Source organism: Bubalus kerabau, chromosome 10 (genome assembly GCF_029407905.1).
Source record: "Bubalus kerabau isolate K-KA32 ecotype Philippines breed swamp buffalo chromosome 10, PCC_UOA_SB_1v2, whole genome shotgun sequence".
Lineage (NCBI taxonomy): Eukaryota > Metazoa > Chordata > Mammalia > Artiodactyla > Bovidae > Bubalus > Bubalus kerabau.
This window is the reverse complement of record NC_073633.1, coordinates 48,429,903-48,444,056: the sequence shown is the minus strand read 5'-3', so window position 1 is coordinate 48,444,056 and position 14,154 is coordinate 48,429,903. Positions and strand designations below refer to the sequence as shown.

Sequence of the window (14,154 nt, the reverse complement as noted above, 5' to 3'; positions counted from 1 at the left end):
AAGGCAGATTAAAGGGGAGAAAAGAGAAGTATATATCCTGCTTCATTAATAGCACTATGATAATCAACCTTATTTACATTAGTAATTTGAGAGCATTTAGGAACAAATACACCTTGAGAGAGGGGACATATGTATACCTACGGCTGATTCATGTTGATGTATGGCAGAAACCAACACAACTTAGTAAAGCAGTTCCTTCCAGTTAAAAATATTTAGACCATATACCCCTGCAGATTTTTTCAATTTAGATTACGTATTTAATCTGAATCTTCTGAAGGGCCCAATTCTATATTCATCACAGATTTCAGCATCATATTCTAGGAGGGCTTTGGGATTTACCTTAAATAGCCCCTCTTCATCTTTTGAGGTTGAGGGGCTTTTTGAGGCAGTGGCTCAGAGGATCCAATTTTAATTAATTCTTTTCCAGTAGTGCTACCATTTATGAGTATATATCTCAACTAGATTCTTCAAAGACACACAGTATATCCATCAGTTACAATTTGGTTTTAAAGAGTATAAACATACTCAATGCTGAGATAATTGTAGCTATCACTTGCTACCTGCAGACCATAAATATTCACAAGTCTTAACTCCAAAATTTTATGAAGAATCTCAACTTTAGTTTCACTAAATTTATTGAAATTTTCATGTGGTAATTGAAGATACTTCAAGAATGAAAGGTGAGATGATTTTTATTCTGGTGTGTTTATAATTGTTTCCCCTGTCCGTAATCAATTATTTGAACAGCAGACCATGGTGACCCTGGGTTGGTTAATTGGACCATAGAGGACAACTGACCCAGAAGCAGCTGATCCAGAAGTTGACCTAGACTCATTTTAGGGCCTGGTACAAATGAATAAAGAGACAATCTGAAGTAATCAGATACTGTGTTGAGGGGTTTTACTAAAAGAGACAGTGATATGACTTCAGATGGTCATTTATATATGCTCCTAACAAGGGTTCTATGAAGGCCTACAAGACCTTCTAGAACTAACACCCAAAAAAGATACCCTCTTCATAATAAGGAACTGGAATGCAAAAGTAGGAAGTCAAGAGCTTCCTAGAGTTACAGGCAAATTTGGCCTTGGAGTACAAAACGAAGCAGGTCATAGACTAACAGAGTTTTGCCAAGAGAATGAACTGGTCATAACAAACACCCTCTTCCAACACCACAAGAGAAGACTCTACACATGGACATCACCAGATGGTCAATACCAAAATCAGAATGATTATATTCTTTGCAGCCGAAGAGGGAGAAGCTCTATACAGTCAGCAAAAACAAGACCAAGAGCTGACTGTGACTCAGATCATGAACTCCTTATTGCCAAATTCAGACGTAAATTGAAGAAAGTAGGGAAAACCACTAGACCAGTCAGGTATGACCTAAATCAAATCCCTTATGATTATACAGTGGAAGTGACAAATAGATTCAAGGGATTAGATCTGGTAGAGTACCTGAAGAACTATGGACAGGTTCGTGACATTGTACAGGAGGCAGTAATCAAGACCATCCTCAAGAAAAAATGCAAAAAGGCAAAATGGTTGTCTGACGAGGCCTTACAAATAGTTGAGAAAAGAAGAGAAGTGAAAGGCAAAGGAGAAAAGGAAAGATACCCATCTGAATGCAGAGTTCCAAAGAATAGCAAGGAGAGAGAAGAAAGCCTTCCTCAGTGATCAATGCAAAAAAAGGACAATAATAGAATGGGAAAGATCTCTTCAGGAAAATTAGAGATACCAAGGGAACATTTCATGCAAAGATGAGCACAATAAAGGACAGAAATGGTATGGACCTAACAGAAGCAGAAGATATTAAGAGGAGGTGGCAAGAATTCACAGAAGAACTATACAAAAAAGATTTTCATGACCCAGATAACCACAATGGTGTGATCACTCACCTAGAGCCAGACATCCTGGAATGCGACATCAAGTGGGCCTTAGGGAGCATCACTGTGAACAAAGCTAGTGGAGGTGATGGAATTCCAGTTGAGCTATTTCAACCTAAAAGATGATGCTGTGAAAGTGCTGCACTCAATGTGCCAGCAAATTTGGAAAACTCAGCAGTGGCCACAGGACTGGAAAAGGTCAGTTTTCATTCCAATCCCAAAGAAAGGCAATGCCAAAGAATGCTCAAACTACTGCACAATTGTACTCATCTCACACGCTAGCAAGTAATGCTCAAAATTCTCCAAGCCAGGCTACAACAGTACATGAACTGTGAACTTCTTGATGCTCAAGCTGGATTTAGAAAAGGCAGAGGAACCAGAGATCAAATTGCTATCATCCGCTGGATCATCGAAAAAGCAAGAGAGTTCCAGAAAAACACCTACCTTTGCTTTATTGACTACACCAAAGCCTTAGACTGTGTGTATCACAACAAACTGTCAGAAATTCTAAGAGATGGGACTACCAGACCACCTGACCTGCCTCCTGAGAAATCTGTATGCAGGTCAGGAAGCAACAGTTAGAACTGGACATGGAACAACAGGCTGGTTCCAAATCAGGACAGGAGTACATCAGGGTTATACTGTCACTCTGCTTATTTAACTTCTATGCAGAGTACATCATGCGAAAAGGCAGGATGAATGAAGCACAAGCTGGAATCAAGATTGCTGGGAGAAATATCAATAACCTCAGATACACAGATGACCACCCTACGGCAGAAAGCACCTCTTGATGAAAGTGAAAGAGGACAGTGAAACTTGGCTTAAAACTCAACATTCAGAAAACTAAGATCATGGCATCTGGTCCCATCACTTAATGGCAAATAAATGGGGAAGCAATGGAAATAGTGACAGACTTTATTTTTCGGGGCTCCAAAATCACTGCAGATGGTGATTGCAGCCATGAAATTAAAAGACACTTGCTCCTTGGAAGAAAAGTTATGTCCAACCTAGACAGCATATTAAAAAGCAGAGACATTACCAACAAAGGTCCGTCTAGTCAAACCTATGGTTTTTCCGGTAGTCATGTATGGATGTGAGAGTTGGACTATAAAGAAAGCTGAGCACCGAAGAATTGATGCTTTTGAACTGTGGTGTTGCAGAAGACACTTCAGAGTCCCTTGGACTGCAAGGAGATCCAACCAGTCCATCCTAAAAGAAATCAGACTATTCATTGGAAGGACTGATGCTGAAGCTGAAACTCCAATACTTTGGCCACCTGATGCGAAGAATCAACTCACTAGAAAAGACCTTGATTCTGGGAAAGATTGAAGGCAGGAGGAGAAGGTGACGACAGTGGATAAGATGGTTGGATGGCATCACCAACATGATGGACATGAGTTTGAGTAGGCTCTGGGAGTTGGTGATGGACAGGGAAGCCTGGCGTGCTTAAGTCCATGGGGTCGCAAAGAGTTGGACATGACTGAGTGACTGGACTGAACTGAACAAAACCAAGGGCTTTCCTGGTAGCTCAGCTGGTAAAGAATCCACCTGCAATGCAGGAGAGCCCGGTTTGATTCCCGGGTCAGAAAGATCCCCTGGAGAAGGGATAGGCTACCCACTCCAGTATCCTTGGGCTTTCCTGGTGGCTCAGATGGTAAAGAATCTGCCTACAGTGAAAGAGACATGGCTTCAATCCCTGGGTTGGGAAGATCCCCTGGAGGAGGGCATGGCAAACCACTCCAGTATTCTTGCCTGGAGAATCCCCATGGACAGAGGAGCCTGGTGGAGTACAGTCCATGGGGTTGCAAGGAGTTGGACACGACTGAGCGACTAAGCACAGCATAACAAAACCAATGCTAGTCAAATGATAGGTTTTAAGTATGAAGTAATCAACAAATAATTGAGTCACAATCAGCTAAATAAAAACTCAACTGTTTTCTCTCAACTTTAGGGATAAGAAAAACACTACCTAATCCATGTATTTTTTGAAAAATAGTGAGACATTGACTGGAAAACTATTTTTATAGTTTGTATCTGGCCATCTTGACAAACTCTATATAAAATTCTTAAAGTCATGTTTACCTGTATATTTTACTATATCTAACATAGTGTCTGGAACACAGATGGCATTCAAATAGGTGCTGCATTTAGTTGAAGAGAATTCAGTGTTCATACCTGGTCCCACAAGGCTGCAGCCACTTGGTCTATTACAGCTCCCAGCTCTCGGTATTCTCCAGAGTACCGGATGTATGCCCAGGTGCACAGGGTGATAAGGGTCAGTCCCATTATCATATTGCATAGGCTAGCTATGATGTCCAAACCAATGAATCCAGTCACACCAGCAATCACATATGTGATAAAGATGACAACAAACAGTGTGGCTGGGGTACGAGCTGCATGGAAGATATTTTTGCTATCATTGTGCTTGATATACTGGATGTAGAGTTCATCTATTTCAGTCTCCAACTGTTGCAAGTAACGCCGGCTAAATTCCTCCCCACCCATCTTCTTCACCCCTCGAAATAGCTTCACAGATTCTTCCTTAAGCTCCAGATGTTTGGTCTGCAGGTCATTAGGGGCCAGAAACGGTTTGTCACCGCCACAGATCTGTGTCGAATAGGAAGTATTATTTATGCAGTGCACAGTAAAACTAGCAACTGTATCACAATTTTGCACTTAGCTAGCTGAATCTGTTAGAACACATTAATAATCAGAAGGAGCCTACATTTTATTTTGTCAACCCACATCTTTCCACACTCCATTTCTATCAGGGGAGACTGTAAGTGGGACTGGTAACTTTATAGGTGACATATTAAAGCCTTAATTTTTATTCTCTTTTCAACACAGATTGGAATAGCCATTACTTAGTCCAATTTCCTCAAGGTGAAAAGGTTTCACTGATTTTTGTTTGGAGTCCATTCAGTATTTTCTTCAAGAGACTAAATGGAAACATGTTAAATGTTCATGGACCACTTTTTCAACTTTTTTTCAAAAGTTACAAGGGAAATCTCAATTACCCATACCGTTAACTATGGGTGACATTTAAATATACATAGGAGACTCTCACTCCATTTCCCCTTTAATTATGTCATAAACACCAGACCATATACTATATTTCCCTTGATTCCAAGGCTCTACCAATTTGGGGTGCAGTTTTGATTTTATAACATTTTCAGTGGAAAGAAAACTCATCACATTAATAGATATATACAATAATCAGTAGATGCATCCTAATTTAGAATGTTACTAGTAAAAAGAGGAAATATAGTACTTAGAAATGTTGGCCCTTGTGGTTTATTTGTTTCTAACAAGTTTTTATACTTAAGATAGAAATTGGACTTGTGGAATATGGGGAGGTATAGTGGAGAGCGTAGCATGTTATTTTAACTACTTTAGATCTTATAAATAGTGGAAAAAATCTGTATTCCTCCACCCTTTTAAAAAGAAATATGTTAGAGAGAGAATTCATTTAAAATACATTTAAATTTTGCATATGTCATGTTCTCTTGATTTGTTTTTAAAATACTTGAGGAATACAATAAAAAGAAATGTGATACACATAGGCTGAGAAAGCATAAGTCAAAGCCACTTCTGCATGTGTATACAGTGTAACGTGGAAGAAGAATGAGTTCATGGAAGAAATACTGATTTTACTTAAAACGAGATTTAAAATATTCTTACCTCTTCCATTTTTTTATTGTATGTATCCTTGGCAGTTGCCACGGCTGCTAAATTATTAGCTTCTGCTGTGGCCTTTGGACAAAGTACAAAGTACAAAGTATGATGTAAAATGTTATTAGACTTCCACATATATACACACAACGTGCAAGAAATATGCAAAAACTCAAGGTCATCAGATAATTTAAAAAGTGCTGAAATACTTCTGTATCTTCTAAATTAGTAAAATTAAAAATTCAAAATGTATAAAATATAGCTTACTCAATAAACCATAGTTCAAAAATGAATTTTCATTTGGAAGATTATTCATCTAAAAAATATTTTTAAGCCTTTCACCAAATGTGTGTGTATGTGGGAGAATCTATAAATCCAGACACATGGGGAATAATATATACATTTTATATATACTAATGGGCTTCCCAGGCAGCACTAGTGGTAAAGAACCTGCCTGCCAGTGCAGGTAGACATAAGAAACACAGGTTTGATCCCTGGGTCAGGAGATCCCCTTGAGGAGGGCATAGCAACCCACTCTGGTATTCTTGCCTGGAGAATCTCATGAACAGAGGAGCCTGGCAGGCTGCAGTCCACAGGGTCAGACAGAGTTGGACACGACTGAAGCGACTGCACACATGTACTCATACATAAAACTATGTCAACTTTAAAGATTACTACTGATAGAACAGTGTATCACTGATAACATAAAGGAGGCATTAAGATTCAGAAATTTAAAAAAAAAAAGTATGGAAAAAGCAAGTTTTTCCTTTCTTGAATGTTTATTTGTAGAGGCCACTTGTTTAAAACATGGACCTGGCTTTTCTTGTCACACGTATGAATCTAAACCACAGTGAGTCTTTTCTAAACAAATTTAGTACAAAGAGAATGAAGACTCTCTTGTATCTCAGCACAAGTGAGGGTGCTATATGTGTATCTGAAAGTGATTAGATGAATCACTTGCACAAGTGAGTCGTTATTAGAAAAATAATCTGATATATCACTCCATCCATTATTTTTATATGGTGATTTCTGACAGCCAGATTGGAACATATCTTTAACTTAGCTTTAGTGACAGAATGTTTTACAATGTCAAGACTCCTGATGAATAAATACCTGTAACATGGATTTGGGATGTGGTAATTCTTCACCTTGATAGATCTTTATATAAGCCTAAAAAATAGGAAAGAAAAAGACTCATGTTCAAGTAATTCCATTCAATATCTATGTTAAATTGTATTTTGAGGTCTAAGGCCTTGACAGTTCAAAAAAATTAGATCTTGACAGTTTCAGGAACTATTATCTTTCTCATACTTTTAATTCCCTCTTATTATTATTAGTTCTTGTTCCTTTTTCCTGAAAAGCCCTTTGCACACATTTGCCAATCTCAGTCTTCGCAAAGGCTTACCTACCTCACATCCTTTAAAACGTTCTCACATCCCTCTGCTAGGAGTAATGTTTTCAGTTACCCACAGGAATCTGTACCTGCTGCTGCCTCAAGCTTTATGGAACACATCTGTTCAAGGGCCCTGAGTCTCCTACTAAAATTCTATGCTCCTTCATGGTGTTTTATGCACAGCAAGAATTCAAATTTTAGACAACCTGTCACTTTTTGCTGAGAGTGGTGAAGATAAACAATCACGAAGAAGGTATACAACCACATTTGAAATGACAAAACATCAATTTAAAAATTTGTTATTTTAGTCCTTGGAGCATCAATCCAAAAACCAGATTGATAACTGAAATCCATTATATATGTGCATTGGTTTAAAAAATGTGTTTGGGGCTATCTGAGGTAAACAGGTAAATGCAAATTTAAAATATTTCCATTTCAAATTGGCTCTTGGTGCAGAAAGCAGGAAATGTAGAAGAATTTTCTCCAGTAGGAAGGCAAAGTATAACCCATTAGGGAAAATCTTGAGAATGAAGGTAAAATTCAGTATAGGTCATAAGTGAAGACTATGTGACCCTGGGAAACACCTCCTCCCCGTAAAGAGAAGCAAGACTTTTCCAACTCCTAGATACATTTCTGTTTCGAAATAATTTCCCTCAAGATAAAAGGTGACAGTAAAGTTACCTCAAGGAATTTTCTCAAAAAATAATTTCAGAAAGCAAGCTCCGCTTGGGAGTCTAATAATTTTTTAAATCATTTGTATATATTCCTCATACCTTTGCCCGCCATATTTCTATAATTTTCTGTTGTTTTAGGTAGGAACTGCATTCCCAAACATGTCAAATGTAAATACTCACAAGTGCTCTAGAAATAAGAATGATACCTTGAAGTACTCTACCAGACCTCGGCAGGTGATTTTGTTCCCATTGATCTCTTTAATGTCAAGGTTCTCGGGACTAAGCAGCCAAGGAATGAGGATTTTCAAGTTTTTGATGAATTCATCATCTATTTCTAAAGTAGAAGAAAATTCATCATTATTTTAAAATTGTTAAAGGCTTTCATGGGATACCATAAAACATTCAGTAATTACCTCTATTTTTTCCCCAGTGATAAAGCTATCACTCACCTTCTGATCATCTAAATTATTCCTTAAACCCACTTTTCTCAGGGTGAACTATACTCCTTGCCCAACTCCTATTGCTAGTCTTTCTCATCTCCACTCCAATTACATATTTATTTTGTCTTTCACCTATAAAATAGCTTTCTTGATATTAAACGATGCATAAATGTTTCACACCCCATTCACATAACCATGTCATGCATTCTGATGCCTTTAAGTCTTGTTCACAGTTTTATACAGAGAGAGTTATAAATGGAAGAAGGGCAGATATTTACTGTCTTATAAGATGTATTCCCTCCAGAAAGTATATCCAAAAGTTTTCTGTGTTTACTGTGCCAATCTTATGAAAAGTGTATAGAACTGTGTAAGGTGTGTTAGCTAGTACTCAAGTTCAAAAAGAAGTGAAATTAGGGCTTCCTCTAGTAGTGAAACTCAACAACACAAAATAAAACTGTAAGAAAAGCAATGGAGGCCTTTTAGCTAGCTGGTCAGAAGTATTCTGAGTTATTTAATACAACTAATGGTGATTGCAGCCATGAAATTAAAAGATGCTTATTCCTTGGAAGGAAAGTTATGACCAACCTAGACAGCATATTAAAAAGCAGAGACATTACTTTGCCAACAAAGGTCCATCTAGTCAAGGCTATGGTTTTTCCAGTAGTCATGTATGGATGTGAGAGTTGGACTATAAAGAAAGCTGAGAATTGATGCTTTTGAACTGTGGTGTTGGAGAGGACTCTTGAGAGTCCCTTGGATTGCAAGGAGATCCAACCAGTCCATCCTAAAGGAGATCAGTCCTGGGTGTTCATTGGAAGGACTGATGCTGAAGCTGAAACTCCAATACTTTGGCCACCTGATGCGAAGAACTGACTCATTGAAAAGACCCTGATGCTGGGAAAGATTGAGGGCAGGAGAACGGGACAACAGAGGATGAGACGGTTGGATGGCATCACTGACTCAATGGAGATGGGTTTGGGTAGACTCTGGCAGTTGGTGATGGACAGGGAGGCCTGGCGTGCTGCAGTTCATGAGGTCGCAAAGAGTCAGACACGACTGAGCGACTTAACTGAACTGATAACACATAACACATTTTGTAGTATTAGGTTCAAGCTTAGCATTACAAATTTAGCAAAGTAACACAGAAAACAGATATTCAGAGGACTCTTGAACACAGCAATAATTTTTTAAATCATACGTAAAAAGCAGAGACTTGGTATATCCAGAGACTTGGTATCTAAGCAAAGATACCATGATTTTTAAAAACCTGAATTTCAGCAGAGTCACTGAGTTTTCAGGCTTTGGGATTGGTGATTTCTAAGGTCTTAAGGATAAAGATTCAAACCTTATGATTGTATTTTGCATGTTCCCTGCTTGTTACTGAAATATCAGTTTACATAAGAATTTATGGTTCTTTTCTTTTGCTTACTGTTTTATGACATGTATAAGCATGATGTTGGAAATTCTTCCAACATATTTTCCTTCATGTTTTGTACAGCTTTGAAATTTGTGTCCATATTTTATGAGGACCTGGACAGGAGTTTATTCAAATTTATTTTTTTGTTTGCATTGTACCAGTTTTTACTGATAACTGTGCTCTGTATTTGGAGAAGGAAATGGCAACCCACTCCAGTATTCTTGCCTAAAGAATCCTGTGGACAGAGAAGCCTGGTGGGCTTGTCCATAGGGTTGCACAGAGTCAGACATGACTGAAGCAACTTAGCATGCATGCATGCATTGGAGAAGGAAATGGCGACCCACTCCAGTGGGAGCTCTTGCTAACAATATTAGTGGAAGAAAAGTAAATACATGACCCAGAACATCTGCAGACCAGTTCAGATCAATTTGCGGAGGTGTGCTCATCAGCCTTGGCTCACTGCAAGTGTTCAATAATATGTGTGGGTGGATGATTATTCATAATGATTTCTGTTTTCATCATTTCTTCAAGAATTTTTGTCACAAGAGTAAAACCTTGCTAGGAATTCAGGATCTAGGTCAAAGAAGTTATCTGTAATAATTGAGGACATGATACATGCTTTATAAGAATTCCACATGGCAGATGCACCTATGGTGTAGGGCTGCTGTGGAAACTAACCAAGGAAGATATTTTTTCAGGATCATTTGACTCTGACAAGTCATGAGAAATACATCTTTAAACATAATAACCTTGCACTGGGGTTTGGCTATGCTTTCTGAAGTCTAACTGGAGCTGTTAAGGAAGCAGCTCCCCAATTTATGATGTGGTTACCTGGTCATTCTACAGGTGGTATTATAACACAGAACCACCTCAGAAAAAGGTTAACTCCTTGTTAATTACAAGATTGGATCTGCTATATGAGGGGACATATTCAGTAGGCACTTGGTAAGAACTGGTTGAATGCATAATGAATGAATGTGATTCAGTGCTTTTGGTCCTTTTGATTTCCTAAATGGGAAGTGATTCAACTAATAGCAATTAAATATAATCATAGTAGCATAAGTTTTAAATAACACTGGAAATAGTAAGATAGGATAACAATTTTGATAATGTGAGGGACCATGAACAAAAGATAATTATAACAATTACTACTATTGATAAATGAGTTAGAAAATTATTTCTGTAAGTGTATCTAAAGAGTATGTGAGAAACTATCATCAAATAATTTCTGCACAATTGTTTATTCAAGATGTTTTTTCCCCTGGAGGCAACCACTCAGATGACAGCCCTCTGGAGAACAGCTTGGCCAGAAGACAAGACATTCTGGATAGAAATAACACCATATTATAAGATTCAGGATGGGATGAAAAACTGATGGAGACAGCAGACTCAAAACTGCCCAAGGAAACACTGAGGCACACTAGAACATTTTGGTGCACAGAGGGATTTAGCAGTAGTCTTGTAAAGCCTCATTAAAATGGAACTTTTGACAGGCAACTGAAGCTGCCTTTCATTTCTCTTTCCCTCAGGCTAGCCACTTTGGTAAACTTGCAACTCATGGGTAACTGTAAACCAATTGTGAGTCAATATATGTTTAGATTATGAGTAAAATTTGATGAGGAACAAATCTATTTAAAACTGTGATTTATATCTGCATGATTTATCTTAAACTCTTTCCCTGAATTCTTTCATGGCAAAATATATCTGTTAATTTAAGAACTGTAGCTGTGTACTACAGGAAAGGAACAAGGCAGGGTACTTTTTTGTCCCAATAAAGGACTGTTGTTGAAGGCCTGCTCCTGCTCTGCCTGCTTATGGCTCTCCAACCCCAGAGAAGAAAGAAAGGCCTTGTGGGAGCCCTCTCTTTATGTAATTTATTCAAAACACATTGAAGCCATTAGGTCACTGCACAGTATTAAGAGATCTGTGTGCTCACTGGTGGGTTGGAATTCATAAGTGACAGTGAAATTATACAATCTTGGAATCCATGCATTAATATGTGCCTGCCTACAGTTGTCTGTTGTATAACGAAAAGATAATTTTAAACATGTATAAAAACAATTGCTGATGATTGATAAATTTGTATTAACTACAATGGTAAAATAAAAGGTATCTGAGAGAAAACACTATGGATATATGGGGAAAAAAAAACTGGTTTGCTTTTTGAACTTGCCAGTTCCACAAAACTGAACACAAGTTGTTCAGCTGTCATTTTTAAAAGTAATTTTAAAGTCCTTTGAGAACAACTGTGCTGCAAGGCTTGTTATGCCACTGTCTCATTCCCCCTGGCACAATGCAGAAAGGCCAAAGTAAATTAAGCACATGTTTGAATTTAGTGGTGTACTCAATGCTAGGCTTACAAATAAAAAAGTCAGAAATGTCTTTGTACTGAGGTAGGAGGTAGATTGGAGAAGGCAATGGCACCCCACTCCAGTGTTCTTGCCTGGAGAATCCCAGGGACCAGGGAGCCTGGTGGGCTGCCGTCTATGGGGTCGCACAGAGTCGGACACGACTGAAGAGACTTAGCAGCAGCAGCAGCAGCAGGAGGTAAATAGGCCTCCCCCAGGATAAAGCAAATGGAGATTCATTCCCTACTGATGGAAACTCCAAGTCAGGAATAGCAGGACAATTAAGGGAGGAGGTTGGGCCTTTCCCAGACCAGGTATTTCTTGTTTGCGAAGTCAGGAGACCTCCCTGAACATACATGTGCAGAAAAGGCTAATTGCAGGCGAAAGGAGGAGCAACGTCAAGGGATGCTTTACCTAGATGCCTCTGCAGAAGGATCCATCTTGGCTAAGAGATGCGTGTGCACATATGGAAGGATCCTGAGGTACACCAAAGATGGACTGCTGCTGCTGCTGCTGCTGCTAAGTCGCTTTAGTCGTGTCCGACTCTGTGCGACCCCATAGATGGCAGCCCACCAGGCTCCCCGGTCCCTGGGATTCTCCAGGCAAGAACACTGGAGTGGGTTGCCGTTTCCTTCTCCAATGCATGAAAGTGAAAAGTGAAAGTGAAGTCGCTCAGTCGTGTCTGACTCTTTGCGACCCCATGGACTGCAGCCTACCAGGCTCCTCTGTCCGTGGGATTTTCCAGGCAAGAGTACTGGAGTGGGGTGCCATTGCCTTCTCCGAAAGATGGACTGTGAACTAGGCAAATCAAAATGACTGGCCAAAGGAAACTTGGAAGAAACGCCCCATAAAAGTAATTCAAATTGCCATGAGGGTGCAACTCAGGGACTCTCCCTCTGAGTCTGCTTGTGTGTCCATCCACACATACTGTACTTTTTTTCCCTTCTTGATAAATACTTTCCTCGTTTCACTACTTTCCGTCTTTGTGGGAATTCTTTTCTGCAAAGCCAAAGGGCCAGGGCCCTTGTCACTGACCACTGGTCTAGTGGCTAGGATTTGGTGCTTTCACCACCGCAATCCAGCCCAACCTCTGGCTGGGAACCCAAGCCCCACTCTAAACTGTTGCAGGCTGAGGCCATGTGAGATCAGTACTACCTTGGATTAACTGCAAAGCAAATATCTAAAGACCTAATGATTATTAGGAAGGATTAGCTTCTGCTTCTGCAGACTCCTGCCTCCACCTCCTGCTGCCCCCCTTCCCTCTTTTTTTAGACAATTTGAATTGCTTTGGAATCTTAAAACATTAGTCATATCTCTCTGTTTAAGAGATGATTACATACTATTACTTTGAAAAACACTCTGGGGCTTTTGGTTTTTTAAGAAACTAGTCCTCATCCAGAAGATGCTTTCATTATTAGTGAAGTTTTTAATGATTTATAATTAAATTTTTCAGCAGCAGTTTGAAAGAGCTTCACTTCAGTATTATGCAATATTTTTTTCTATCTCTAATTATATAACAATAGAAATATTCCAATAATATAGACTTCTATTTTCCCTTTTAATATAAATGAGGAAAATGTAAAAGGAAGATAATAAGGAGAATTTCTCAATGCAGAGGTAAGCAGGAACCTCTGAGAAAGGGTGAGGGTTACTGCCCCCAAGTGAGTGCAGGATTTAGTCTATTTTCTCTGTGTACATATTTGGCACCCATAGAACTCCACAGATCAAGGAGGTGCTCTAGCATGAGCTGGGGATTCTCAATCCCCCTGACAATTTCTAGTTAGCACACCCAGATCAGTGAACAAACTAAACTAGCAGCTATAAGCCCAGTGGATAAAATCAGACTTAGTGACATAAACACATTCACTAAAAGACAGACAAACCTTTCAGTTTTCCATCAAAGTTTGGATTGGTAGCTACTTTTAGGCCAGGATGAGGTAGCAGAAAACAGGAAATTTTGGTGAAACAGGAATGGATGTGTTTTCGAACATTCTGTAGTTCTTCATGCTGGTTCCCTGAGACCTGTAGTAAATAATTCTGAAGTTTAAATGACTTTCAACACAAACTGAACTCCAAAAGAGTTCTGTGGCATTTATATTTGCTATGTCTGGTCACAATGATAAAAAATGACATGACAGGGCTGATACTAAAAGTTTTGGGTCAATTTGCCACATAGCCACATTTAAGTATAGTATACATATGGCATTATTACTATAATTAACAAATGTCTACTCTTACTCAGAAGAGCCTTCCAATTTTTTAGTACAAATTAGTGGGATTTTACTCCAGCTAGTTCCTACAAATTCAAATTTTAATTCAAAGTACTC

The 14,154-nt window shown here is 38.9% G+C and overlaps 1 protein-coding gene across 1 annotated transcript in view; it reads right to left on the bottom strand.

Moving 5' to 3' along the window:
• Positions 1-14,154, bottom strand: part of ATL1 (atlastin GTPase 1) — an 87,487-nt gene that overhangs the window by 1,991 nt on the left and 71,342 nt on the right. The window contains exons 9-13 of the mRNA XM_055537594.1: positions 13,711-13,849; positions 7,829-7,956; positions 6,669-6,725; positions 5,565-5,636; positions 4,059-4,490 (exon numbers count right to left, since the gene is read on the bottom strand). Of these exons, the coding sequence (XP_055393569.1) occupies positions 4,059-4,490; positions 5,565-5,636; positions 6,669-6,725; positions 7,829-7,956; positions 13,711-13,849 (828 nt within the window). The remainder of the gene's footprint in view (positions 1-4,058; positions 4,491-5,564; positions 5,637-6,668; positions 6,726-7,828; positions 7,957-13,710; positions 13,850-14,154) is intronic.